General features: G+C 56.3%; 1 protein-coding gene across 1 annotated transcript in view; it reads right to left on the bottom strand.

Annotated features, from left to right (window-relative positions):
• CRISPLD2 (cysteine rich secretory protein LCCL domain containing 2) overlaps positions 1–26,363 on the bottom strand; it is a 65,531-nt gene that overhangs the window by 25,974 nt on the left and 13,194 nt on the right. Inside the window, exons 2-10 of the mRNA XM_044761110.2 lie at positions 23,872–24,185; positions 19,263–19,381; positions 16,425–16,557; positions 15,863–15,978; positions 11,679–11,779; positions 6,967–7,110; positions 4,431–4,491; positions 1,628–1,694; positions 1,084–1,214 (exon numbers count right to left, since the gene is read on the bottom strand). Of these exons, the coding sequence (XP_044617045.1) occupies positions 1,084–1,214; positions 1,628–1,694; positions 4,431–4,491; positions 6,967–7,110; positions 11,679–11,779; positions 15,863–15,978; positions 16,425–16,557; positions 19,263–19,381; positions 23,872–24,111 (1,112 nt within the window). The 5' untranslated portion in view covers positions 24,112–24,185. The remainder of the gene's footprint in view (positions 1–1,083; positions 1,215–1,627; positions 1,695–4,430; positions 4,492–6,966; positions 7,111–11,678; positions 11,780–15,862; positions 15,979–16,424; positions 16,558–19,262; positions 19,382–23,871; positions 24,186–26,363) is intronic.

The following is a 26,363-nucleotide window of genomic DNA, read 5'->3' as shown; positions in this document are numbered from 1 at the left end:
AGTTGGCCACTGGACGGGGCCAGAAGCGGCTTTTGGACAAGCGCCCAGCCAAGCCCACGGCGGTGTCGGTGTCTGTGCTGCGCTCTGTGGAGCCCGGGGCTGAGGTCACCCGGCCGACACCTCCTAGGACACCTCCTGCGCTTTCATTTAGACGTCCTTGCTCTTGGTTTTGTTTCCATAACTAAGACAAGAGGCAGCACCACTGGAGAACCAGACCTCGCAGAGGGGAGAGACTCACGGAGCTTTGGAAACGTTCTCAGTGGCCTCATGATTCGGACGGGACACGCTACCTCGAGACAGTCTCAGAAGCATTGCTGGGTGCGTCCCTCATCGCAGACCCTGCGGGGGTCACCTGACACGGGGGATCCCTGGCACGCTGTCCCGCCGTGGATTAGCAGGGTGTCAGCCCTGGGTCCTACTGTGGCCTTCTTTTACGAATGCCACCCGGAAGGGGTGAAGAAACTGGCCCAAGGTCATGCACAGGGAAGATGGAGAGCCATGTCATTTGACCCCACAGGCCCCACTGGGTTCCACGATCCCAAGTCGCCTTCTGTCTCTGATTCCACCGACAGATCAAGACACGGCCTCCTGCTGCTCCTCAAGGCGGCCCCCCACCCCCAGAGTCAGAATGGGGAAGACAAGTGTGACCTGCCATCCACCCACATGCCTTACGTGAAAAACATTATCTTGCAAAAAAAGTAGTGTATTTTAAAAATGAAAAGCCTCATTCTCAGGAAGTACAAAAAAGTGCTGATTGAGAATTAGCCTCCAAACTCAAGGATGCTGCCCACCGTTAGTGAGGGCGCGTCTGAAGACTTCCGGTGACTGGGAAGGGAGAAAAGGCAAGATTCGGAACTCAACCAAACTGAACACACAGGCGTGTGCACGCACACACACTCTCACTCACACACACACTGAATGAAATATGCTACTCTGCCTACAGGGGCAATTTCTGGGTTATGGTATTAAGGTCGTCTCTAATTTTTCCTGCTTCTTCACATCGTTCAGTACTTTTCAAAGTTTCGACAATACTTTCTAACCAGAAACAAACATTTTAAGGAACGCTGATCACAGAATAGTTACCTCAAAGACTCCACACCGTTTCGCTCCGACTTCACGAAAAAAGGGACCTTCCCATTCCTGGTGACGTCCACCAGGCCCCCTTTGTCATCTAGGATGCCGTAGTGAATGGCTGCCCTGCAGATGCTGGACGCCTGGGGAGGGCGGGGGAGACGGAAAGTACCTCTGAATTCATCTCTGTGGCAATCTTTCTCGGAAATACCCAAGATGTCTGTCCTCAACCCACAAAAACCCAAAAAGTCGGGCCAAAGCTTACCCCACTTCTGCCCGAGACCTCTCACCATAACACGTCTTTGTTCCCGGGGCTGCTTATCTTAAAAAATCCATCCGCGTTGCTTTACCAGCTAAGAACGGTGACAGACGGCCCTTTCTCCCCACCCAGTGGAGCATGTTAACACTGGGGATGAAATGGAGACTGGCCTCTGTGAGGGTCAGCCCCGGATCCCAAAAGTGGCTTCGCAAGTCTGCGAGCTCATCAATACACATGGATCAGCTCTCGGAACACCAGGGCCCACAAGCCGTTTAAAGAAATATTGGCCACACTTACGCTTTCATAAAAGAGGGTCCCAAAGATCTTCGCCTTGCTGTTCAGGCAGCCTGCTGGGCACTGGTACCTGAGGGAGAAGAAAGAACATGATTTTCAGGGGTAAACATGTTGATTAAATCGCACCATGAATTCACCGGGCTTTCTTTCTTCAGGAGCTCAATAATTACCTATCGAAAAGCCTCCGTGACGCAGAAACCACTGTTTTTGAGCAGGTTGCCATTTACCCAGGATGAAGTTTATCGTCACATAAACGCGACTACCTACTCAATCTGACCTTCTTAGAGACGACTGTCACGTGTTTAAGATTCAAGTTGAAAGCAGAGACACGAATAGATGGACAATTCGCAGAAGAAAAACAAGTGGCTTCAAAGACGCCAAAAAAAAAAATCTTCAACCATCAGATATCAAAGAGGCACACAGCGAAAGGAGAGGCCATCTTCTAGGTGTCAAATTGCAAGGGTTTTTTTTTTAATAGAATAAAACCCAATGACGGTGTTCACGTTCATGAAAAAGTATAAGTGAATCCAGAAAGCCTTAAAAATTCATAACTCTTGATTCTTGAACCTCCCTTGTAAGCGTACATCCCAAGTCAAAAGTCAGAACGTCAGCCGACATGTTATTCCGACCGCTCATAATGACAAAAACCTGGACATAGGCCAGCAGGTGTCAAAAGAGGAGCCAGACACTCTCATGTCAGAGAGTGATGCCGCCACCACAGATGGAGGTTTGGAGGAATACTTACTGACTTTGGGAAATCTTAAGAGAAAACAATAACACACAGGATCACATAAGCAATATTAGCCTAACAGCACACAGAAAAAAGACTGGAGGGAACTGCCTCAAATTGCTGCCCATGTTGAGGAGATTCTGGGACGCGTTAATTTTTCTTTATGTTTTGTTGTTGTTTTCCTGAATTACTTACAATGAACAAAAATACCTTTAAAGTCAGAAAAAAAAATCCAGTAGATGTTATTTTTGCAAAAGTACCACGTGCGAAAAACTGATGACCCGGGAGGCGGGACAGCTCCCAGGAGAGAGCCGAGGGGGTTCCCGTGTTTGCAGCTGGGGCGGGTTACATTTCCCGGTTGAGGCCTCTAACAGTCTTCGCGGGCCGATCCCCGCCTCCTCCCCGCCTGGGGAGGCTCCCGTCTCCCCCCGGCTCCGGAACTCTTTCGATGCTGGCTGACAAACGATGTTCTCCAAACTCCGTCCTTCTTTCTGGCTGAGTGCACAGGGGTGATGCTCCTGTGACGACCTTGTGGTTCACACAGGCCCATCCTCACAAAGGGACAACCCTGGAGTGTTCTGAAAATCTCAGACCCGGAGTTTGCAGAGTGGACACCCCTTCCTGAAGACGGTGCCCAAAGACGGGGACCGTTACTCCACCACCCATTGCCGAGCCACATCCGGCTCATCTCACCCACAATCAACTGGCTTTAATTTGCAGGACTTGCTGGCTTCTCGCCAGAGGCTCGGGGGATGACGCGTGAGCCCCTGGAACGACCCCATCCTGGGTAGCTCAGTCTACACTCCTGCCAAGGCTGAGCGAAGCATTCTGGCAAACTGAATTCCAAATCCCCATGGGATAAAATAGAACCCGCTCTCTTCTCTTTGCAGCATGTGCTTCAAACAAGGCCATTCGGCTTTGGAGGAGCGGATGCCAGAATCCAAAGGAGGACCAGTGAGGCCCCCGCACCGATGGCACGGCTGTCCTGCTGTGACCCTGACATTCTCTGCATGAGGCTGCTGCACCTGTTGGCCGTCCGCTGCCAGAAAGAGCAGCCCAGCAGCTGCCCTGCCAAACCAGACTCGCTCTTCTTGGCAGACACTCTCCGGCTTCTGAACGGACAGCGCTGAACGACTCCGTCCGCTGGATGAATCCATTCACGTCCTGCAGGAGACACTGGCAGCGCTTTCTCCGGTGGGGCCCACTGGGAAGCGGGCCCACTCAGGCTCTACGGCAGTCCTGCCGGGTCTGCCAAAGGCTGACAGTGCGGCTCACACGTGCCTCGCTCTGCCCCCGCCCTGGTCCTCCCTGCACAGCACTCCGGGCCGCCCTGTGACCACCTTCACACACAAAGGCGGGATGGAGCCCCCAGCCGCGCAAAAACATTGGTCAAGATCTCCGTGTCTCTAGCACATCTGGCATTCCTACACTCTGGGGATCCCTTTTGAACCAACGGCCCAGAGCATCTGTAGTTTGAGCACCTCCTCCGCAGTGGGGATGAAATACTTGACTGGAACACATGTCCAGGTAGGAGACCCAGAGCTTAGCCAACTCTGTAGGTCAAAGCTTATCCACTGGGGGCAATTTTACCCCTCTAGGGACTTCGTGAAATTTCTGCAGATATTTTTGGTCGTCACAACTAGGGGGGAGGGTGTTCCCGGCATCTAGCGGGTCGAGGCCAAGGATGCTGCTCGACATCCTACAGTGCACAGAACAGCGCCCTCCAGCAAAGAATCATCCAGCCCTAGATGTCAGCAGTGCCAAGGCTGGGGAACCCCGGTCCGGGCTGACAGAAATGGATCATCTTTGCGGGCCAAGCCCTCACTGAATGGTGGCAGTCAGAGGAAATGCTGAGACATTGTGGTCAGTCTAATTCATGGCACGAAGCAAGCTGAGTTACTCCCCACTTGATCTGGCACACTTTTGTGCTAAAAGTAGGGGGTACCATTTTTCCGTGGGTTTCTACCCAGCTTGGTTCTGGTGGCCGTCAACTGACTGACCACACGACCCACACAGCACAGCAGGTGCTTCAGTGGGCTAGGCAGCCGCGAGAGAGGGACCCAGCCGGGACCTTACCTGTTGCATGTGGACCCTTTGCACTTGTCCTTCAATTTGGTGTCACACTTGACAACTTGGGCTAGGAGAGAAACGCAGAAATATACGTCACGGCAAGAAGCAAGAGGAGGAGTCTGAGTCAGACCCCACCCCGACTCCAAAGAACTTTCTGGAACATTCTGGAATGCATGCCATAATGAGAGCAGGAGCACTGCCCCATGGCAGCAGGCCTCGGTTGTGAGGTTCGAATCCCAGATCCACCACTTCACAGTAGTGATGTGACCTTGGACACGTTGCTTCCCCTCTCTGAGGTTCAACTCAGCTACGAATGATGGGATACGTACAGTGGGCACTGTTTCTGTGAGCATTAATTGAGGAGGTCAATGTTGTCTTGGAAGGGAGCCTGGCACACACTGAGGGCCCCGCAGCCCCCTGGGTTCTGGAGAGCAGGACCTACAAGCCTCACCCAGACTGTGAGGCGGGACCGGCCTTTCTCACCTGTCTCCCCTCGCCCACACCGAGATGCCTTTGCAAGCTTTCCTTCCTTGTTTACTTGATAGGGACATATCAGAATCTGGGATTAGCGTTACAGTTTTACAAAAAGACATATATTATTTTGTAATTTTACATTATTTAAAAAAAAACTGGGGCCAGCCCAGTGGCACAGCGGTTAAGTGCGCACGTTTCGCTTTGGCGGCCCGGGGTTCGCCAGTTCAGATCCCGGGTGTGGACATGGCACCACTGTGGGAGGCGTCCCACATATAAAGTAGAGGAAGATGGGCACGGATGTTAGCTCAGGGCCAGTCTTCCTCAGCAAAAAGAGGAGGATTGGCAGCAGTTAGCTCAGGGCTAATCTTCCTAAAAAAAAAAAAAGAAAAAGAAAAAAAACCCAGTGGAACGAACCGCTTTGACCTTCTGGACAGAAGACAGCATCAGCGTATTTCCTGGCCAAGAAAGCTACAGAATGATCAAACAGGTGGAAATTCTGGGGGAAAGACACGGGGTGGCCCATGTTACCACAAAGAACCCTCATGGCAACCCTATACTGGCATTGTGGCCCCAATTTTTTTTTTTTATTAATGTTATGATAGATTACAACCTTGTGAGATTTCAGTTGTACATTTTTGTTAGTCATGTTGTGGGTACACCTCTTCCCCCTTTGTGCCCTCCCCCCACCCCCCCTTTTCCCTGGTAACCACCGATCAGATCTCCTTGTCAATATGTTAACTTCCACCTATGAGTGGAGTCATATAGAGTTCGTCTTTCTCTGACTGGCTTATTTCGCTTAACATAATACCCTCGAGGTCCATCCACGTTGCTGCGAATGGGCCAATTTTGTCTTTTTTTATGGCTGAGTAGTATTCCATTGTGTATATATACCATATCTTCTTTATCCAATCAGCAGTTTCTGGGCATGTAGGTTGGTTCCACGTCTTGGCTATTGTAAATAATGCTGCGATGCACATAGGGGTGCAAGGGACTCTTGGGATTTCTGATTTCAGGTTCTTAGGATAGATACCCAGTAATGGGATGGCTGGGTCATAGGGTATTTCTATTTTTAACTTTTTGAGAAATCTCCATACTGTTTTCCATAGTGACTGTACCAGTTTGCATTCCCACCAACAGTGTATGAGGGTTCCTTTTTCTCCACAACCTCTCCAACATTTGTCACTCTTGGTTTTGGATGTTTTTGCCAATCTAACGGGTATAAGGTGATATCTTAGTGTAGTTTTGATTTGCATTTCCCTGATGATTAGCGATGATGAACATCTTTTCATGTGTCTATTGGCCATATTCATATCTTCTTTTGAGAAATGTCTGTTCATGTCCTCTGCATTGTGGCCCCAATTTTATAGATGAACAAATCAAGTCTCCAAGAGTCCAGTGACGTCCGAGTCACAGCCAGTATGAGGGAAAGAAGCCCTCTGAACTCTCCCTCAGGGAGGCCAGTGCTTCCGAAAGGAACCTAATTTCAGCCCAGGTCCCCTTGGAAAAGACAAGGTCTAACCTTAAAATACTTGCCTGGGGGGGAAAATGCCACCCAAGCACAACTCCCAGAATGCTTTTTTTATTTTTCTTTTTTTGGTGAGGAAGATTGGCCCTGAGCTAACATCTGCTGTCAATCTTCCTCTTTTTCTCTTTTTTTTTTTCTTTTCTCCCTAAAGCCTCAGCATATAGTTGTATACCCTCATTGTAGGTCATTCTAGTTCTTCTTTGTGGGACGCCGCCACAGCATGGCTTGATGAGCCGTGTGTAGGTCTGAACCCAGGATCTGAACCAGCGAAACCCTAGGCTGCTGAAGTGGAGCACATGAACTTAACCACTTGGCCACAGGGGTGGCCCCCTGCGTGCTTTTGAAATGACTTAAAAAATACCACTTTTTAAAAATGTCTTCGGGTTGTGCTTTTGCAAACTCCACCCCACCCTGCTCCCCGCTGTTTGTTGACCTGGAGACCTCTCAGCCCGCCAGCTCCCCCCCTCCAACCCCCCAGAGCAAACGGGGCCCTTCCCGAGGCAGCTGGAGGGCAGGCGGGGGCAGGGGACGGAGCCGACTCACTCATGTAGTTCACCCCGGGGGGCTTCTTGGGCTGGGTGGGCCTGACGACCCTCGGCTGCACCCAGACGTGCTTCTCTTCAGGGACGGGAGCCACCTCCACCTCGTTCATCTCGTCCGTTTCGGGCTTTTGGTCGTAAGTCTCTTCTTAATAGTGGAGAGGGAGAAAAAGGAAAAATAACATACTGGGATTCAACCAAATGCACTTTGGGGCAAAAAAAGAGCAATTTGGAAACTAAACTTGACTGAGGTTTGCTTCCACAAAGAGTCATTTCAGCGGCAAAGAGAAAGTGACATGTCAGAGCAGCGCTGGCCGGGCGGAGGTCCCCCAGCCCGGGTGAGGCGGCCGGGCTCTCACTCACTGCGCCTGCTTTGGACCCGAGAGCAGTGGGCCGCGCCGAGGCTCCAGGGCCCCCCACCCCTGCATCAGCATCACGGTTTCTTGCCCCATCTCCCCCTGCACAGCCCCCTCCACCCAAAGAAGCAGCTTCAGGAAGCTGCCACATCCTCCGACCCCAAACCGGAGCTGTGTTCCCTGAGGTCCTTCCGGCCCCAGCTTTTCCATGGGAGGGTCTTCCCTGTTGACGTGCTCATTATGGGGCACGAAGACGCAACCCTCTGTGCTCAGTGCCCTTGGACCTCACCAAGCACATCCCACTCGCTTCTCCACTCCCGCGAGTCAAGATCTCTTAACCAACCCAACTCCTTTCTCCGCATGGAACTTTCGCTGCCCAATAACATTGCCAGGAACACCCGGTTTAAAAAAAAAGGTTCATTGGGTCCCAATCTTTTTCCCACCCAAATATTATTTCTCCAACCATGACCATGATCCCTAAGTTCGAAAATATTTTAACCAAGCAAACTGCATTTACTTAGTTTATTTATCTTCCAGTTTTCATCAGGAAAGACAACTATTAACTGCTCACCAGAATCTGTCATCAGGCCACCAGGAGACCAAATTCCAGCCAAAGCAGAGCAAATACTGCTGTTTTAATTTGCTCGAGTGGCCTTATCAAAGGTGAGCTGATGTGCATGGCCCCTGCGGGGCCCTTGGCATCTTTACAGCACACACCCGCACCCCTTACAGATGTCTGTGGCCAGAGCTGGAAAGCCCTGCCTTCTGAGCTCCTCCAGTGAAGACAACCTTCAAGGGGTTTGGGTAAGAACGATTGCAAGGAGGACCAGTGAGGCCCCTCGCAGGCCTCTTTGTGTCACTGGATTAAAATTCAAGTCCCATCAAGTGTTTGTCAATCCCCCAGCCTTATTCCTACTTCCCCTTCAGAGCAATGATCTTCCTTCTCTAAGGGGCAGACCACGTGTTTCCTGTCTATGTGACACAAGCATCCACAGGAGTGGTTCCCCGATGCTTTTCGAGGCTGGGATACCTGGAAGCTGATTCCCAACCCCACAACCAGGCCCCCGGCCAACCCAGTCCCCAGAGGAGAATGAATGGGATCTAAGCCAGGGGACCAACGGCAACCCTGAGTCCTGTTTCCATCCTTATCAGGACTCGTGGACCGCTGCGTACTGCTCCCGGGCAGCACATCCCAGCTGCAATTTCACGGCCACCTGCCTCTTCCACCGGCTGTAAACTCCCCGAGGCCGGGAGCCAGCCCGCTTCTCGTCCCCGTACACCCAGCTCTCAGCACACAGTAGCTGCTCAATGAAATTCACTGACTGAAGGATCATCGAAAACCCCAAAGAATTCTGTCTTTGAATTCTTTTGGGGAGGGGAAAAAAGTCCCAGTGCAGTTTAAAGACAATCAGGGAGGGAACTGTGAAAACACCATTTGGAGCCCGAAGCTATAGGCGGAATCTTTAGGAAGACCTGGGTTTGCAAGGCCGTGGGCGCGTCGGCAGGCTCGGGCTGCCCTGCCCGTCAACGTGGTGATTCAGCCTTGCCCTTCACTGAAAGCCCGAGCTGCCTCTGGAATAAGCTGGGCTTTCTTCCACTGGCCTTTCGGATTTTCATAGCTCATAATCGCGGCTTTATTTAGCCGAGTATAGTCTGGAGAAGCAGCCTAAAGCATTTGAGGGCTCGCTATTTAAGAAAACGGGCAGACGGTCCTCCCCGTCAGACGCACACATGAAAAGGCAAACGCTCCCCCAGCGCACGGGCTGTATTTGAGCACATGCTAATTAAGGTCCCCCGTGGGGGCCAGCGCAGGCCTGGCGAAATTCGGCGCCGGAGTTCACAGCAAGGTGACCGTCCAGCTGCTGACCAGGGGTCTCGGGGCGCATCGCGTCGCTTACGTCATTCTGCAGACTCCCACCGGGTTCTCTGAGTGGTAACAAAGCTCACAGCTCACACTGACTGAACTCGGACCAGACGATGACCCGCCAGCTAGGCCCTTCCCTGGCATGCTCTGGCGTCATCCTCTCATGGCCCGAGGAGGCAAATGGGGAAACAGGCTCAGAGAGGCTAGGCAACCTGTCCAAGCTCACACAGCTGGGAGTCAAACTGCCTTTCCCCGAAGCCGGGCTGGAGGGCTGGAGACGGCTCTTACGGCCCATCCTTATCCCTGCGCCCTCTCTATCACAGGTCAAGGCTTTGCCAGGCACCCTCAGTAACACTTAAGGAGCTTACACAGATAAGCTGCTTCCCAGGACACTTTCCACACGGTTAGCTAAGAAAACTGGGATGCCGGCCAGGCGAAGTTGGGCATTTTCCACCAAAAATAAAGAAACAAGCACAGAGGCTTCTCTGAGTGGGTAAGCCAGCATCTAGGGTATATTGGTGGGCATCTGTTCTTTTAAAACGACCCTCTGTGGGTTTAGGGGGTATAAGTATTCAGACAGCATTCAGAACACACCTGCTACGTGCCCCGGAGACCCCACAGTGAACCGGCGATTCCAACAGGTGATCAGGGTCCCAGAGAGTCTGGGTGCAGTAAGGGCAGGGAGGCAGGTGTGCTGCCTGTCTGAGTAGTCAGAGAAGGCTCCCTGGAGGAGGGGTGACACCAGAGCTGTGTTTCCAAGGAGGAGAAGATGTCTGCCAGGTTCCTGAGATGGATGAGGGCCCCAGGCTGGGCGCAGGCCAATGGTCCCCACCAGGCGAGGAACGGTTCTGTGCAAGGTGATCAGTGCAGCCCTACCCCTCCGCCTCCACTTCTCCAAGGAGCTAAAGAGCGTGTTGGTAAAGCACTGACTATGTGCAGGTTGCTGTGCCAGCAACTCACATCCTTGTCGCTGTGGGCTCCACGCAAATATCGCAGGGAAGGACCATTGTTGTCACTGTTGCAGACGGGGAAACTGAGACTCAAAGAAAGCCAGCAGTATGCTCGAGCACACACAGCAGGAAGGGCAGAGATGAGCCCACTCTGCCTGCCCTTAACCCGGACTGCCCTGGGTGTGCCCATGGAGCCCCCTCCCGGAGGGGCTGATGCACTTCAAAAGCAGCGTTGCGACGTGTTAGGGCTGAGCAAATCACAAGGGGAGACTCAGGGAGAAGCCCCAGCGGGCGTCCCTCCCTCGTTCCCCACATTGGGGACAGCGGGCCCAGACCCGCCTCACTGGGACCCTGGGGAAGGGAGCTGACCGGCCTGCGCGTCAGCCTCAGCCTGCAGTCTTCTCTAGTCCTCCCACGCCCCCAGGGGTCGACACCATCACCCCCATTTTCAGACGGGAACACTGAGGCTCAGGGGGATGAAGTGACCTGCCCACGGGCCCACCGCTGGCAAGTGGCAGGTCGATATTCTTAAAGCCGGACCGTCAAACTCACTCTTGTCTCGTGAATCCAGGCACCAGAGAGGGCACAGCCAGGAAGATTTCACTAAAGATGGGCGTGGGGAGCCCCCTCTCCAAGACAAGGGAGAGGCGCAGCTGGGAGTGGGGGACCCCTGCCCTGGCCTGCCTGCTGCTCCTCCCCGAGCCCACGGGCCTGACCCCACGGCCCCCTGGCAGGGGAGGCCCGGCACCGAGGGCTGCTCCCTGGCCTGCCCAGCCCTGCTGAAAGGGGCTTCTCAGCCCTCACGAGGCCCGGTGATGCAGCCACGTGAAAACCCAGCTCGGCCACAGACACGTGGTCAGCCCCGTGGGCCCAGGTGTGCCCCTTCTGGGTCGGAGCCGAGGAAATATTCCAAAAGGTGAAAGAGGCTCAGGCACGGAAAACGTGCATTATTTATAGCAGCGGAGAAAGTGGGGACATCCCAAGTGGCTGACACCACACACGCGGCAGAGTAGGCGGAACGGGCGGGCGGCCTCGGAAAGCTCCGGTCCCGGTCGAGCCCGGGCGGGGGTGGGGGGAATCATCCACGTTCACGACAAGTCGGGGAAGGATGAGAAAGATGCAAACAGGGGGCGGCCGATGGGCCGACAGGATGGGAGGGAAGGTGTCCAGCCTCCCGGAGGGACCACCCCTGCCTGGCCTGGAGCTCACAGTCATGTCACTTGTTTTCATTCCTTGTTTGTTGTCTGTTTTATACCAAACTGTGAGCACCCACGAGGGTAGGGCTGTGCCAGGGTCCACACTGCACGGGGCAGAAGCCTAGCGTGGGACATCCCGGGGTGGCGCGGGTCCCCAGGGAGCTGGGGTCTGAGCCCCAAGTCTGGAGATGGGGCCCCGCTCATCATGCACACAAGGCTGCTGGGGGGGCTGCTCTGGGCGGGGAGGGGGCGTCCTGGACCCCTGTCTGGTTCTCCCAGGTTGTGGCAGCTGTTTGATGGCTTGCAGACCAGAGGGGAAACTGATGCCCAGCAGTTTTGTCATTTCCTACCTCGGTAACACAAGTTGCTCCTGCAGCCGCCTCCGTAGCTGGGTGGGCACTCGGAGCAGGGCCGGCCGTTTTTGTAGGGCGCTTCTCCAATCCAGTTCCCCCTGAAGACAGAGCAGAGACACCCATCAGGAGGGGCCGCCACCCGAGGGCCCAGACCGCGCCTCTCCTTTCCTGGGCCTCTCGGGGCCCCAAACTCAGAGGGGAAGAGGAAAGGGGTGCGCTGTGTTAAGGGGGAAAGGCAGCTGCCCTGGGCCCCTCCTGTGCACAGAGAGGCTGGAGAATTCTAGAAGAACCCCAGTCTGGAGCTACGACACGTCTTTCTCCCTGGCATCTCTGTCCTGTTGTGTTAGTGTGCATGCCAACACCCCACCGGCCCCACATCAACCCTTTTGCTCCCCCTCCCACACCTCAGAACACTGTCAGCCACCCCCTGACCCCAGCCCCAACCACCCTGCACTAGAAGGCTGCCGGGACGCCTTTTAAGCCATTTCTCAAGTGAGTAAAAGCCAGCATGTTCTAGGGGGTACCTCGTGATTACTGAGCTCTTACCCCATACCCAGCCCGGGTCACTCCACCCTTCCAACACCCCAGGAGGGATGGGCTGGAATTCAACCTTTTGGCAGAGGAGGAAACTGAGGCTCAGAGAGGTTAAGTGCCTTGTCTGAGGTCACACAGAGAATGAGTGGAGGGGCTAGGATTTGAACCCAGGCTGTGGGGCTCAGAGCCTTTGACCACACTCTGCTCTCGGGGCTGGATCAAGATTCCTCGGGTCATCCCAGGCGCCATCGCCTCCCTCTGAAGTTCCCAGGCCAGGAAAACCGGAGGCCACAGGCTGGGATTGCTGCAGGGGCCAGGTAGCAGGTGGCGCCAGAATTCCCAAGCCCGTCTCACAGCCCCCAGGCCTTTGGCAGCACAAGCCGGAACAGCGAGTGACTGGGGACCAGTCTCTGTGATTTGTTCTAGAAACTTCCTTCGTGGTTGCCCCAGTCATCCATTTGTTCACTCGGGAAGGAGATTTGGGGCCTCGCTGCCAGGCCCAGCTTGGCCCCAGCCTCCTCCAGCCAGGCAGGACAGAGCAGACTCCCTGGCTGGGACCCCCGCCCACTCCCCCTCTGAGATGGGGTCATGGCGGGAGGTTGTCGTGAGCATGAAGGGAGCGACTGTGTGGACGCCCTCGCCCGGGCCCTGCTCCCGGGGCAGCCCCGTGCTCTCCCAGCCTTTGCTAAATCAACAGGCTTGCCCGGGTGACATGCTGACGGCTTTCCAGGGAGGCCAGGGCGGGGTCCTGCTGCTGTTGGCCAGAAGACAACTGCAGAAAACACACTCTCTGTTTGCCCTCCGGCGGCTCAAAATAGCGGAGTGGCATCACTGAGGGCCGCGTGGGGGTCAGGTGAGAGGGCGGGCGGGGACCGTCCTGGCACACACCCCACCTCCACCTGTGCTACAGCCCCCGCTCGGCTGACCTCCTCTGCCGGGCCGTTCAGGCTGCTGGGGACTCTGGAGGTGCCTTCGGGTGGGTCCCCACGCGGACCATCGCCCAGGGACCAAGAGCGCCACCCGGCCTGTCCACTGCCGCGTGAGCCTCCAGGGCTCCATCCGATCTGGGTTCCGGGACGGGCTCATCCCTCTCCCCCAGCACACCTGGGGTTCCATGTTTCCTCAAAGACACGCCACCCTCAGACGCTCCCGGGCCATAGCATGCGGATAGCATCTGTGGAGTGTGGCTGGGGGCCAGGCCCGCCAACGCCCTGCCCCGGACACGCCCGACCTTCCACAGCCTGTGAGTAAGCGTCCTCCCCTCGCGCACAGGACATTGAGGTACAAGACTCCATCCCCTGGCCTCACCCGCAGGGAGCTGAGCCCACCCTCTCGGCCGCTGCCCACATGCCGGGGGCCTGGGACCGTGTCCTGCACAGCCAGGGACTCCGACTGGACATGGCAGATACCCCACAGAAATCAAAGAGAGAGGCCCACCGACGGCGTACCAGGGACGCGTCTCACAGACACGGGGTTGAGAGGAAGACCTGGGCACAAGAGGGTGTGTCTCTCCCGTCCGCTCACAGGAGGGTCCAGACCAGACAGATGGGCCGGCGGGGAGAGAGGTCAGAAAGGCGGCCTCTCTAGGGGGCATTGGGAGCCTCCTGGGGCCCTGGAAATGTTCACGGGCCTGATGTGGAGGGGTTACACAGGCGTAGATGGATTCTGAGGAATGAACTGTGTCTCCAAATTCCTCTGCTGCAGCCCTAACCCCCAGGGTCGCTATATTCGCAGATGGGGCCTCCAAGGAGATAATTAAGGTTAAACAAGGTCATAAGGGCGAGGCCCCAATGAGATGGGATTAATGACCTGGGGAGAGATGCCAGAGAGCTCCCTCCCCCTCCCTCCCTCTCTGTCCCTCCCTCTTTTTCCCCCCGCCCTCTCCCTCTCTCTCTCTCCCTCTTTCTCTCTCTCCTTCCCTCTCTCTCCCCCCCTTTCTCTCTCTCTCCCTCTCTCTCCCTCTGTGTGGCCAAGGAAAGGCCACGTGAGGACACAGGGAGAAGGCGGCCGTCTGAAAGCCAGGAAGAGAGTCCTCACCAGCAACGGACCCTGCGGGACCTTGAGCCAGGACGCCAGGCTCCAGAATTGTGAGAAAACAAACGTCTGCTGGTGGAGCCCCCAGCTGCGGTATTTCGTTATGGGAGCCAAGCTGACCAATACACACAAATATGTGTGAGAATTTATCAGGCTGGGCCCTTAGGATTAGCATATTCTACTGTATGTAGATTATTCTTTGTTCAAGAAAAGGGGTGGGGGCTAAAGAAAGGAAGAGTTGCGTTTCTGATGGGACTTCAAGTATATTTTTTTATGTAAAGAGCAAATCAAGGGCTAGCCTGGTGGTGCAGCAGTTAGGTTCACATGCTCCACTTTGGTGTCCCGGGATTCACCAGTTTGGATCCTGGATACGGACCTATGCACCGCTTGTCAAGCCATGCTGTGGTAGGCGCCCCACATATAAAGTAGAGGAAGATGGGCATGGATGTTAGCTCAGGGCCAGTCTTCCTCAGCAAAAAAAGAGGAGGGTTGGCAGAAAACGTTAACTCAGGGTTAATCTTCCTCAAAAAATAAGTAAATAAAAACTAAAATAAAGAGCGAATCGAATGAGTCCTCACTCCCCACCTGCCACTCAGACAGGAAGCCCACCACAGTGGACCAGTTTCCTGCTCCTGCCGGGGGCCTGCGTCTGTCCCCAGCACAACACGGTCTCCCACCCTTATCCCGCTGGCCAAACTGAGACCCCGCCACCACAGGCACACCACGTGCTTTACGGAGCTTCTGTTTCCTCCCAGCCTCAGCAACTCCCCCTTCATCCCACCTTCTCTCGGCCACTCCCGACCCAGACCAAATAAATGAGGTCATCCTCGTTTCCTCCAGAAACTGAGCAAACATGCCTCAAGGGCCCGTGGTGTGCAGGGCACGGTGCTAGGATGGCGGCCAGGCCGGCGGCCAGCACACAAATCGCAGGCTGTGCACTGGGTGAGCAGTTCTCCGAGAATCAGCACATATTTGTCTGATGAGCGATGGAGGTGAAGGAGGAAAGGGATAAATGAGACGGGATGATATCAGGATGCTGTAGGGGGAGGGCCATCTGCACACAGATGTTCAGAGAAAAAAAAACACCACTATGGCAGACCCTACTGGTTGCCCAGCCAACAGCTCTTCCTGCTTCTGACTGGCTCAGGTAGTCCCAGGGATGACGTGTGAAGCCAATTGGGACAACTGCTTTGGTTGAAGCCAATTAAGGCAATGTCATTTGGTCGAAGTCAATTAGGGCAATCTTGTTTCCTCTGGTCCATGAGTGGCCTAGTCCCGGCCAATGACATAAAGAGAAAGTAAGCCAGGGGTGAGAAAGGCCTAAGAGAAAACCTTTTCTACCATTCTCCTCTCTTCTGCTTGGGAACATGTGATGGCTGGTGCTCTGCAACCATCACGGGACCATGAGGAGAGGATGGTACAGCAGAAAGACAGAAAGAACCTGAGTCTTCATTGACACTGCTGAGCTCTTAAGCTAAGCTGGATGCACCAACCTCCAGACACCGTGTTACAAGAAATAATGATGAGATTTCCCCATTTAAGCCACTTTTAGTTGGGTCCTTCATGGCAGGCAAACACATCCCGACCCATAAAACCACGTTGCTTGTCCTTACTTTGGAGAGTAATTGCAGACGAGGTAGACCGCATTCTCCCACACCTCTCCCCAGACGTTCATCCTCTGGCAGGTGTTCACGGCACAGCCGACCTTGTTGGTGGTGGCCCAGACAATCTGAAAAGATGACATCCATGCATCAGAGCTCAAGGGTGGCACACCAGGGCGACCTCATCTGGCTGCGTCTATCAGGTATGGGGGGCAAGAGCGGAAGGACCAGATTTTTTTTTCCTAACCCACTGATGATCCATACATTTGTTTGAAAAACAAGACAAAACCAAAACATGAACAAACAAAACCAAACAACAGACCAGGAAAACGCCCCAGCAATGTAAAATTGCCATGGAAGTTTCTAGTGCTTACTCTCAGTTTCCGTCCTTGGGAACAGGTCACAAACAGCTCAGCCCACCAGCTATACTTTGAGTGGCACCAAATTAAAGGAAAGTATTAAAGCAATGACAGCACAGATGGGGCTGGTCTCCAACTGGGCAGTGACCCCGCAGGGCTGGGGGGTGACGGGCTTGGGCACCAGGCCGAGGCCACGGCCATCCCCCTGGCGTTACCTGGGTGTAGTGGGTGCACATGGCCCCTGAGCACCTCTCGGGGCACCAGGGCTTGCACTCGTCGGGGGAGGGGTAGGTGTAATCCTTCACCTCGTCATACCAGGACTGCACGTGGAAGCCAGGGGAGCGATACCTGCGGGGGCAGATCAGCTTGTTACGTCCCGGCTGCCACACACCCAGCCAAGGGAGACCACGCTGGCAGCCCCGCCACCCCCGGGGCAGGCTGCAAGAGGGGCTCCTTCGGGAGCAACAGCCCCAAATCCCAACCAGCACCTGTTAAAAGTGCTTAAAACCCAAGGAATTGGCCCGGAGCTCAACTGGGCGTCCCTGGAGTGCCCCTGAGTCCCAGGAGAGTCCTTGGGTGGCCACAGGCCACCTATGTCTGCACGGAACTTTGGCCCCCAGTGAGTCCTTTGTATGTTAACAATTGTGTATTTATTTCCCTGTACATTTGGGAAAATCTGTGCTGCCCATGAACCCCATATTTCACAGATATTATCGCTTAAGATAAGAATCCATTTAAGATCTGAGTCCATTGAAAGTCAATGTAGAGAAAAAATAGTAAGGAAATAACTGAATGGGTGACGTGCAGGGGACACCCACGACAGCAGGAGGGTCTGAAAGCTGGGGGATGACAGGGCAGACGGGTCCCCGTCACCCCCCAAATAGGGACCTAGAGCCTCAGGTTTCCGTATTGTCGTGACTGGCTTCCTTGCTCAGCTGCCGGGGGACCCAAGGATGCAGACACAAGGCAGAAATCTCAAGGGCGCAGAAACCCAGAGGGACGCAGAGCGCTGCCGACCCGGGGCAGACCCTTTAGGAGACTTCCTATCTAGGATTTTATCCCCGGAGCCCTCCCTCGCCCCCAGTAAGGAGGAGAGCCCCGGTCATCGTGGGTGGCCACTGCCCCCTCGCCTCGGCCCCGTCTGCCACATTGGCACCGGTTATTTTCTTACCAGGAGAGAAAATAAACTGGGTGCAAATGCCTGGTGGCTGTCACCAGCGAGTGTAAACAAGTGGTTTCAATAAAGAGAAAAGGCTCGGGGGGGCACCGGTGGTTTCTGAGAGCACTGCGGCGGGAGAGACAGTCAGGGGTCTTGTGACAATGACTGTCAGGCCCAGAGCGGACGGTGGCAGTCAGTGAAGAGGCGGGAAACGGCCTCTCCTCCTGGGCCAGCTTGGGGAAAGGCACGCACACAGCAAGGGAGCCACCGGCGGAAGGACCCCCACAGCCCTGACCCCGTCCCTTTTCCCGAAGACCCAAAGCCAGGCTGGGTGGTCGTGGGAGGAGGGCCCTCGGCTGCCGAGGGGCCTTCGAAGGAGGGGCGCTCTTGGAAAGCGAGTTAACAGGACTCACCCAGAGGGGGAGGTCTGTGCCCTTGGCCCCATCAATCCTAGTGCTCAGAGTTATTCTAGTGAAATAACTCAAATGAGCCAACAACAAAAAAAAAAACAAGCTACAAGAATGGACCGGCTAAATGTTGGTCTGTCAACTTGACGGCGCACAGGCAGCCTTTACGAGACGATAACCATGACAGCTCTGTAAGAGAAAAGTCGTTTGATCTTGTATGAGAAGGAAAAAAAAGAAAGAATTAAAAGCCGTCCTGACCACAGTTACAACTGCGTAAAAATATGCTGGCCCCCGGCCAGACGCTACCCAGGAGCCAGCAGAACGAACGGAGCTGGAGCAGGGTGGTGGAAGGCTGGATTTTTTCCCCTTTAGACATTTTCTTTTAATGCTATCGTTAAGATTGATTTTACAAAAAGCAGAATTCCCCAGAGGAAAAATCCGTGTTGATTCGATTCCATGAAGCCACGTCTCTAGACCCACCATGCCCCCGGCCCGGGCATCGACCTGGAGGAGGGTGGAGCTGCTCGGGGGTCAAGCTGAAGTCCAGACCTTAGAGAGCTGGGTTTGGTGTCAGGCAAACCCTGACCTGTATTGTGAGGGGACATGTCCAACGCCAGCAGCGCCCCCCACGGTGGACAGGTTTCAGCAGAGCTTCCAGACTGGACAGACTGGGACGAAGGACCTGGCCACCCACTTCTGAAAACACTGGCCACGAAAACCCTGTGCACAGCAGGGAGCACTGTCTGACGGAGCCCCGGAGGGGGAGGGGACAGCGCAGACAGACGGGGCAGGGTCCGCTCTGCTGGCCGCAGGGGCCACCAGGAGTCGGAATCGACTCCATGGCACTAACGACAAATCAGTCACTACAGCTTAAGTTGTCAGGAGACATTTTCCCCAGCTGCTCTAATGAAACCAGCCCTCTGCCCGGGAGGGGACTTTCGGCCAGCTTGGGTGCTGGGTGACATGGCCCAGCTGACTTTGGGGGAAGGCCAGCAGGCGGCATTTAACAGACAGCTGCCGAGCGCCCCCGTCCAGCAAGAGGGCGCAGGCGCTGCCAGGCCAGGAGGCCTCGGGGGGCTGGACGGATGAGGAGGGGAAGGTGAGGGGGGAGCAGCCCCGCTGAGCCCTAACGAGCGAGCAGAACGCAGACATGCGGGGGCGGGCGGAGAAGACAGGACTGACGGCCACTGCAAGGCCACATTCCCGCTTTCCCCGCTCACTCAGCCAGCTCCCGCCCTCCCGCCGGATGCAACTGGCTCAAGAACCCTTTCAAGCAGACAGGATGCAAACGCCAAGCTGGAGTCCTCAACCAGGCACGCATCCGTTTTGCCAGTTACTCGGAAGTGTCCCTGGGCCTGAGCCTCAGTTTCCCAACTTGCAAATGGCATGGGTGGTCTCTCTCTCGGTGGGTGATCTGAGGGCTAAATGCGACAACGGACTCCCAGTCGGTGCCAGCTCACAGGTCAGGGGGCTGTGGGAGCTCTTACCTGCCCCAGTGCACGGCCAGGTTCTGCCCGATGGACACCAGCAGGCTGGTGGGCCCGTGCTCCCAGATGCACTCCTGGGCCCACGCCGCTGCCGACCTCTCCAGCTCGTCGTCCCAGGTCTGCAGTGGGGGGAGAGACGGGCACCGGGTCAGAATCAGGGAGGGTGTAGGAACCGGAAATGCAGTGACGCCCCGCCTGGGGCCCCGGGAGACCCCACGGGCTGGGTATGGCTTCTGCGACGCTGGGTTCTGCGCATGTTGGTTGGCTCCTAGCCCAGCAAGCGGGAGGGGACAGGTCAGCAAAGCGCTCAGAGGAGCTGGACCCAAGGCTGCCCTCGGAGCTCCTGCCCCACCTCTGACTCGCCGGGGACGCCGGGCAAGTCCCTTCTCCTCTCAGCCTCAGTCCCCCATCCATGAAACGGGAGGATGAACAAGTCCGGGTGACGGATGGTGGTGACGGGTGCACGACAATGTGAATGTCCTCAATGCCGCTGAACTGAACACTTAGGAAAGGTTGGAAGGGGGGGCAGGCCCGGTGGCATAGCGGCCAAGTTCACGGGCTCCGCTTTGGCGGCCCAGGGTTTGCAGGTTCGAATCCCAGGAGTAGACCTAACACTGCTCATCAAGGCGCACTGTGGCAGCATCCCACATAAAATAGAGGGAGATGGGCACGGAAGTTAGCTCAGCGACAATCTTCCTCACCAAAAAAAAAATTTTTTTAAAGTTCAGAATGGTAAATTTTAGGTTAAGGATATTTTACTGTTATTAAAAAAAAAAAGTAGGAAGAAACGCCTTCGACTCCCCCAGTCCTGCTCCCTCGGGCACAGCCCCTCCTGACTCGGGGGCGTGGGCAGGGGTCTGGGCCTGCGGCCCCTCCTGCCTCCAGCTGGCCCGGGACATACAGCGCTTGGGAAAGAGCGCAGTGCACCAAGCACGCGGGCCGTTTCTCTTCTCCGAGGGGACAGACGCCCAGCCGCCCCCCCCCGGGCCTCACACCAGCTGCTGCTGTGCCACCCCCCGGAGTCATGGGCAGACGCTCCGGCTGGCGGCAGGGAGGGGCTGTCCCCCCAACTCTGGGCAGCCCAGCCCGGCACACGGAGGCAGCTCAGGGAAAGCATGTCCGGCAGAGCCCTGAGAAGGAGGCTATTAAACCAACCACGGGACCCCAGTAGGGACCACGGCAAAGCCGCCTGCGCCCTCTCCTCGTCCTGGCCTGCCGCATCTTTCTGGCCAAGAGGACGGAGACTCCTCCACATCCAGGGGGCAAGTCCTGCATGAAACGCATGAAATGGGCAAGACCTCCCATTTCAGCTACAGTGGACATTCTGGGTTCCTCCAGACTCCTCTCTCACCAACAGTGCCCCACCTTTAGTGCCCACCATGCTCTGTGCCCCTTCTGCCTTGGATCTTTCCCCACTGCCCAGGCCCAGCCTGAAATGGACCAGAGGGTTAACGCCTCCAGGGCCACACTCAGTGGGGGACAGGCCTGTGGATAAACGCAGCCACCTCCTGCCTCCTGGGGGGCCATCTGCCTGCTGCTCCCTTTACACAGCAGATCTTGGCAGATCCGAGCCCTCGTTCCCGGTGGGAGACCCCCATCGTGCACAGAGGTTGGACTTCCTCCTTCCTGTCTTGAGACTCATGGATCACCTCCTAAAAAGCCATCTGCATGGGGTCAGCCCAGTGGCGTAGTGGTTAAGTTTGCACATTCTGCTTCGGCAGCCTGGGGTTCAGGGGTTCAGATCCCGGGTGTTAACCTACACACTGCTCATCAAGCCATGCTGTGGTGGCGTCCCATACAAAATAGAGGAAGATGGACACGGATGTTAGCTCAGGGCCAGTCTTCCTGAAGCAAAAAAGAGGAAGAGATTGGCAACAGATATTAACTTAGGGCCAATCTTCCTTACCAAAAAAAAAAAGACAGAAGACCACCTGCACCAAGTCAGTGGATCTATCTCCAAGCAGGGGACCTCCTGATGCCCCATGAAGGGACAGACACTGTCCACCAGGAGATGTGGGCCGCAGGGACGGGGGGCAGCTAGTACTCACACCAAGACCCCTCTGGAAGCGGCCAGCAAAGGCCCTTCCCAGCATCCTGGGTGGTGGGCAGAGCCTGTGCAGGTGCCGACCCCCCCACCTCCCCACCGAGGGTCACCGGCTTCTGAGCAGTTCACGGTTTATCCCGCGCCTCGGTTCACGATCACCAGGAACCGCGCTCGCTGTGGGTCTGAGTCCGTAACGCTCCGACAGCTGGGCGGGAGGCGAGCAGGAGGGCGAAGGTCGGGTCAGGGAAGAAAGCCCTGCCCGGCCGGCTCTGGGGGGTTAAAGGCTTTTGAATTCCGGCTGGAGACGTGCAGACTTCACATCTGCTCTGAGCAGGACTCGGTCCACGAGAACCCAGCTCTCCCTCCCCGTCGGAGGCCGAGCAGCCCATCCCGGCCCACCCCTCACCTCCCCCACTCTCGGCTCCAGCCGTGCCTGGCACATAGTAGGACCTCAAAACAATGTTTCCCAAATGCAGGGGCGCGGGGCTGGCAGGCACGGGTTTGGTTGTGTGGGGAGCTGTTCCAGCCGACACACCCTGTTGGTCAGCGCCCTTTCCCACGCAGTGAGAATGCCCTGACCGTCACCCTGGAATCACGCATGCATGCATGCATGAATGAATGAATGCATGCATGCACCATGAGGCCTAGTCCCCGGCTCACGCCACCCCTCACTGACCTCCTGCAGTCCCCACCTGCCCGCCCCCCACTCAGCCTGTGCTTTCCCAGCGGAGACCTGCCCCCACAACTAGTCTGCGTCCCTCTAAAGGAAAGGCACGCGTGGTCATTCTTTACCCCTCGAAGGGACCACTCAAGGAAGGAGCGGGGAAGGAACAGGGCAGCAAGATGCACTGGCGAGAGTGTTTGCGTTAAGCCAGGCTCTGCCCTTTCTGGCTGTGTGACTTTAGGCAACTGGCTTCACCTCTCTGTGCCTTTTTCGCTCTCTCTAAATGGGTTAATGGTACCTGCTTGAACAGGATTTGGGGGCAAGCATGGAGCCCCCAGGGGAGGTGCAAAGGAGCCCTCAGGACCAGATATTAAGGAAATGAACTTTCCCAAGCGCCCGCTAAGTGCCAGGGGCAGGGCTGGGCCTGTACCTCTAGAGCCGCCATCATCTGGGCACCTGCCACCTGCCAGGGAGCAGCAGCACGTTTCCTTTCTTAATTCCCACAAAAGCCCTTGGGGTATGTTTTATTTTTCCGTTGCTGCAGACAAAAAGACCTCGAGGCTAAGCGAGGTTAAGTTACTCGCCTAAGGGCACACAGCCAGGAAGTTAGAACTCTAACAACCCAGCCTTGCCTGGCTCCCAAGGGGGCTCTTCCTGACCGCATGCTGTCACCAAGTGCTGGACCCACTCCACTAAAATAATGTTACTAAAATAATAATAGCAACAGTATATTAACATTTATTTAGTACTGATTGTGCATTTTCTTAGTGACTCCTCCAAACAACCCTATGAGAAAGGTGCTTTTATTGTCTCCATTGTGCCAGTGAGGAAACACAAGCACAGAGAGGCTAAGTAACCCGCCCAAAATCACACAGCCAGCAAGTGGCTGCCACCTAAACTCAGGTAGGCTGGTTCCAGAACCTGTCCACTTATAAAACCTCAAAATGGGGTGTCTTAATTCTCTGGAGTTTTAAAATCCACCTTTCGATGCTGAGGCTATTTCAAAGGACTGCAGCTCGAAGCCCCAGCAGACAGGGCTGAGCAGGAAGCCACGTTTCCAAGACACTTTCTCAAATCGGTGCCACCCGTTTGGGTGGGAACAGGAGAAGACAGGTGGCGCGGGGTCGTGGATGCTGGGGTGGAGGGCTGGGCCTCGGACTGCCCTCCTGGCCTCACTGCCCCTGCTCGGAGGCGCCCCAGGAACACCGCGGAAGGCCCCGCTCCCTCCACAGGCGGGCTGTATAGACCTGGGGACCCAGAGTGCAACTCCAATCCCGACATATCACAAAATAAAGAAACGGGAACACATGACAGGCTTGTCAGGGGCTGTCCAGGCGCCGGGCCCTCCCGCTGCGGACGCAAGCTCCCCTCCCCGCACCGAGTCCTCCACACGATGGCCAGGACTCGGCCCACCCTCGGCCCTCAGAGCCAGAGGCAGAGTGAAAGGGCAGGGTGACCCAGACGGTGCGATAACAGCGGTGACACCACAGCCCCGGGCGTGGGCATCTCTGCTGGGTGTTTTACCGCATCCCCTCATCACATTGTCACAGGAGCCCCGTGGGATTCTCAGAGTGGAAACTGAGGCTCAGAGCGGCCCAGGAGGCATGAGGTCACACAGCCGGGAGGTGGCCACCCTCAGACCCCGCGCTCCGCCCTCGGGAGGGCCTGGTGGAAAGTCAGGGCCGTGTCGGGTCTGAGCCAGAGGAAGGTGACATGACGGGGCTGGCGACTAGGCAGCCTCTGCACCGTGAACCCACGAGTCTGTTTCAGGGGTGTCAAGGACAGAGGCAGGGGACCCTCTCTGCCAGGGGCCCCCGAGCCTGCCACACATCCCGGTGCCTGGGGACACCACGAGACGGCGGCCCCGGCCTCCCCAGCCCCCGGGGCGTGCCCGCGCTCACCATGTGCTCCATGTTGGAGGCGGGCGGGTACACCTGGCCCCGAAGTTTGTTGTGAAGCATGAGGATCTCCTCCTTGTCCGCCCGGGGGATGGCCCTCCGGACCCGGGAGTGGGGTCTGTCCTGCTGGTATTTGCTAAGCAGCTTCTCTAAGTGTGTGACGTTGGGCAGGAAAAAGCCTTGGGCTCCGCAGACCAGCAACACCAGCCCCAAGGGGACGACGCCCTTCAGGACACAGCTCATGGCTTCACGGCGGCAGCAAGAACAGGGGTCAGGGCAGCCTGGGTTCCTGGGGCCGAGCCGGGCACGCAAGGGCTCTGAAAGGAAGCAGAAGGTGACGTTACACCCACAGCTGCATCGGCCCAAGCAGTGAATGAGCCGGAGTTCCGTCTCCACAGTGCAGATGTGGAAACAGGCTCACAGAAGCCGAAGAATCAAGGTCCCAAGCGGTGAAGCTGGGGTTCCAGCCAGCCCAGCTGCCCGGGTTCCGCAGAGGATGTCCTGCCACCATTTCTCCTGGACTCACCTTCTCTTGTCACCATCTTTTCTAATTCTGAGTCAGCATTTCTACTCATTCCGGCCTCAGGTGGGTCTACGGCCTGAACAAAATTCCATCTCCTGCCCCCAAAGAGCTGGATAAAGTCATCTCCCATCACCAAAGGATTTGCCTTGAACCAGCGTCCGTAGCAAACTTCCTAGTCCCTGGGAAGTAAGACTCAGTTTACCAAAAGTGGTTGACAGGCAAACCCGGACCGATCCTTGCAGAAGGTTCCTCTGATCACGGCCTCCCTTGGGGCATGGCCTCACGATTGCCACACACGTGACGCAGTCACCCAGCACCCAGCACCCAGCCAGGGACCCGGCCACGCGCTCTGCTGAGCAACAGCCACCTGCCAATTTTATTGCGGGGGAGAGTGACAGGGGAAGGAGGGAGGCCCCCTCTCGCATCCCTGAACCTGCCCTGCAGACCCGCTCAACCACCAAGCACGTGGCTGCCCTCCATCAGCCTCTGACCACGAGCCTGTTACAGACACGCCAGGTGCTACGCTTTTGGCTGCTGGGTTAGTGGTTCACACGGGTAGTTAGTACCCAGTGACCGCACCGGGATGGTTACTTGTTGGTTGACAAAACCAAGAACGGTGCCCAGGGGACAGAAGATGGCAGCCGGGACTCCTGGGCTTCTGCGACCCGGTCTTGGAGCTACCCTTCCCACAGAGCATCCCTGGAATCCTCACCTGACGCGGCCGGGGCTGGAGGCCGTGGGGCAGGGTCTCACAGCCACGTGGGTTGGGACGCACCCTCGAGGGATGGACAGGGCCGACCGCAGGAAACCCCCTCACTTTTATTACCCACCGAAGATGGCGATGGTCCTTCCCTGCTTTTGGGGTTACAGGTCCCGTTCCCAAATACCACCTCTTATTAACCTTTCTTCCCGGGCACACGTCTTAGGAAAGGCCGGCTTAGTCTCAGAGCACACTTCCTAACTTTAAAACCCGAAGGTCCGAGTTTTATTAGGTGCATTCCCACTGTGACTTTTGTCCCTTCTGAGAACCATTCCTGAGCACCCATGTGGGCTGGTGACCTCACGCACGTCATTTCCAACCCTAACGATGACCCAGGAGGTCCATCTGTCATCGTCCTGTTTTACAGATGAGCAAGCTGAGGCTTAGAGTGGAGACACACCGTGCCGGAGGCCACGCGGCTGGTGAGTGGGGACGCCGGGACTCGAGCCGGTGGGATGACCCTGAGGGCTCAGGACTGTCCATCACGCTATCTACTCCTCTCTCCCTGGGGGCCAGGGTCTCACCTCCTCTAAAGGTCACTAACTGTGGTCCTCCTCCTGATGTTCGTCCCGTCCAAGAACAAGGCAAGACCTGAGCGAGTGTGTTCATTTACACCTGTCACCTCTGCTTGACTCCCAAGGGAGAGTCGGATGGTCACCCCATGACCTCTATTGGGCACCTACTTTGTGCTGGACCCTGGGATACAAAAATGAAGTGGACACTGTCCCCAGCTTCACGGAGTTCCCAGCTGGGCTGGGGAGACAGGCGAGGACACCCACAGCCCCCACCCAGTGGGACAGGGCTGACTACAGACAGCGCAGGGAGCCGAGGAACCCCACCTGTAGGGTGGAGGGCAGCAACCGGGCCTCGATGCTGACCCATCCGGAACCCAAGAGGCCCTGTCCTTTCAACGAGGCTCCTCCCTTAGCAACAACCAGGTTCACTGTCAAGTAGGCTGGGACTGCGAGATGGAAGCCAGAGGGACATCCTCAGGGGCAGACGCAGAGAGAGCAGGGAGGGGACGGCTGAGCTGGGCACCCCAGGAGGCAGAGCGCAGAGCCAGGAGCTCTGGGAACACGGCGGTTCCCATCTCCGACCTTGGAAGCCCTCCAGGTCCTGACTGAGCCGCGCTTCCAATAAAAATAACCGCCATGCAGCTGGGGGGGGGGGGGGCCGTGGGGTGCTGGCTCTCTTTGAGTGGGTGACATGGGG

This window comes from Equus asinus, chromosome 28 (genome assembly GCF_041296235.1).
Source record: "Equus asinus isolate D_3611 breed Donkey chromosome 28, EquAss-T2T_v2, whole genome shotgun sequence".
Taxonomy (NCBI): domain Eukaryota; kingdom Metazoa; phylum Chordata; class Mammalia; order Perissodactyla; family Equidae; genus Equus; species Equus asinus.
This window is presented reverse-complemented; position numbering and strand designations above follow the sequence as displayed.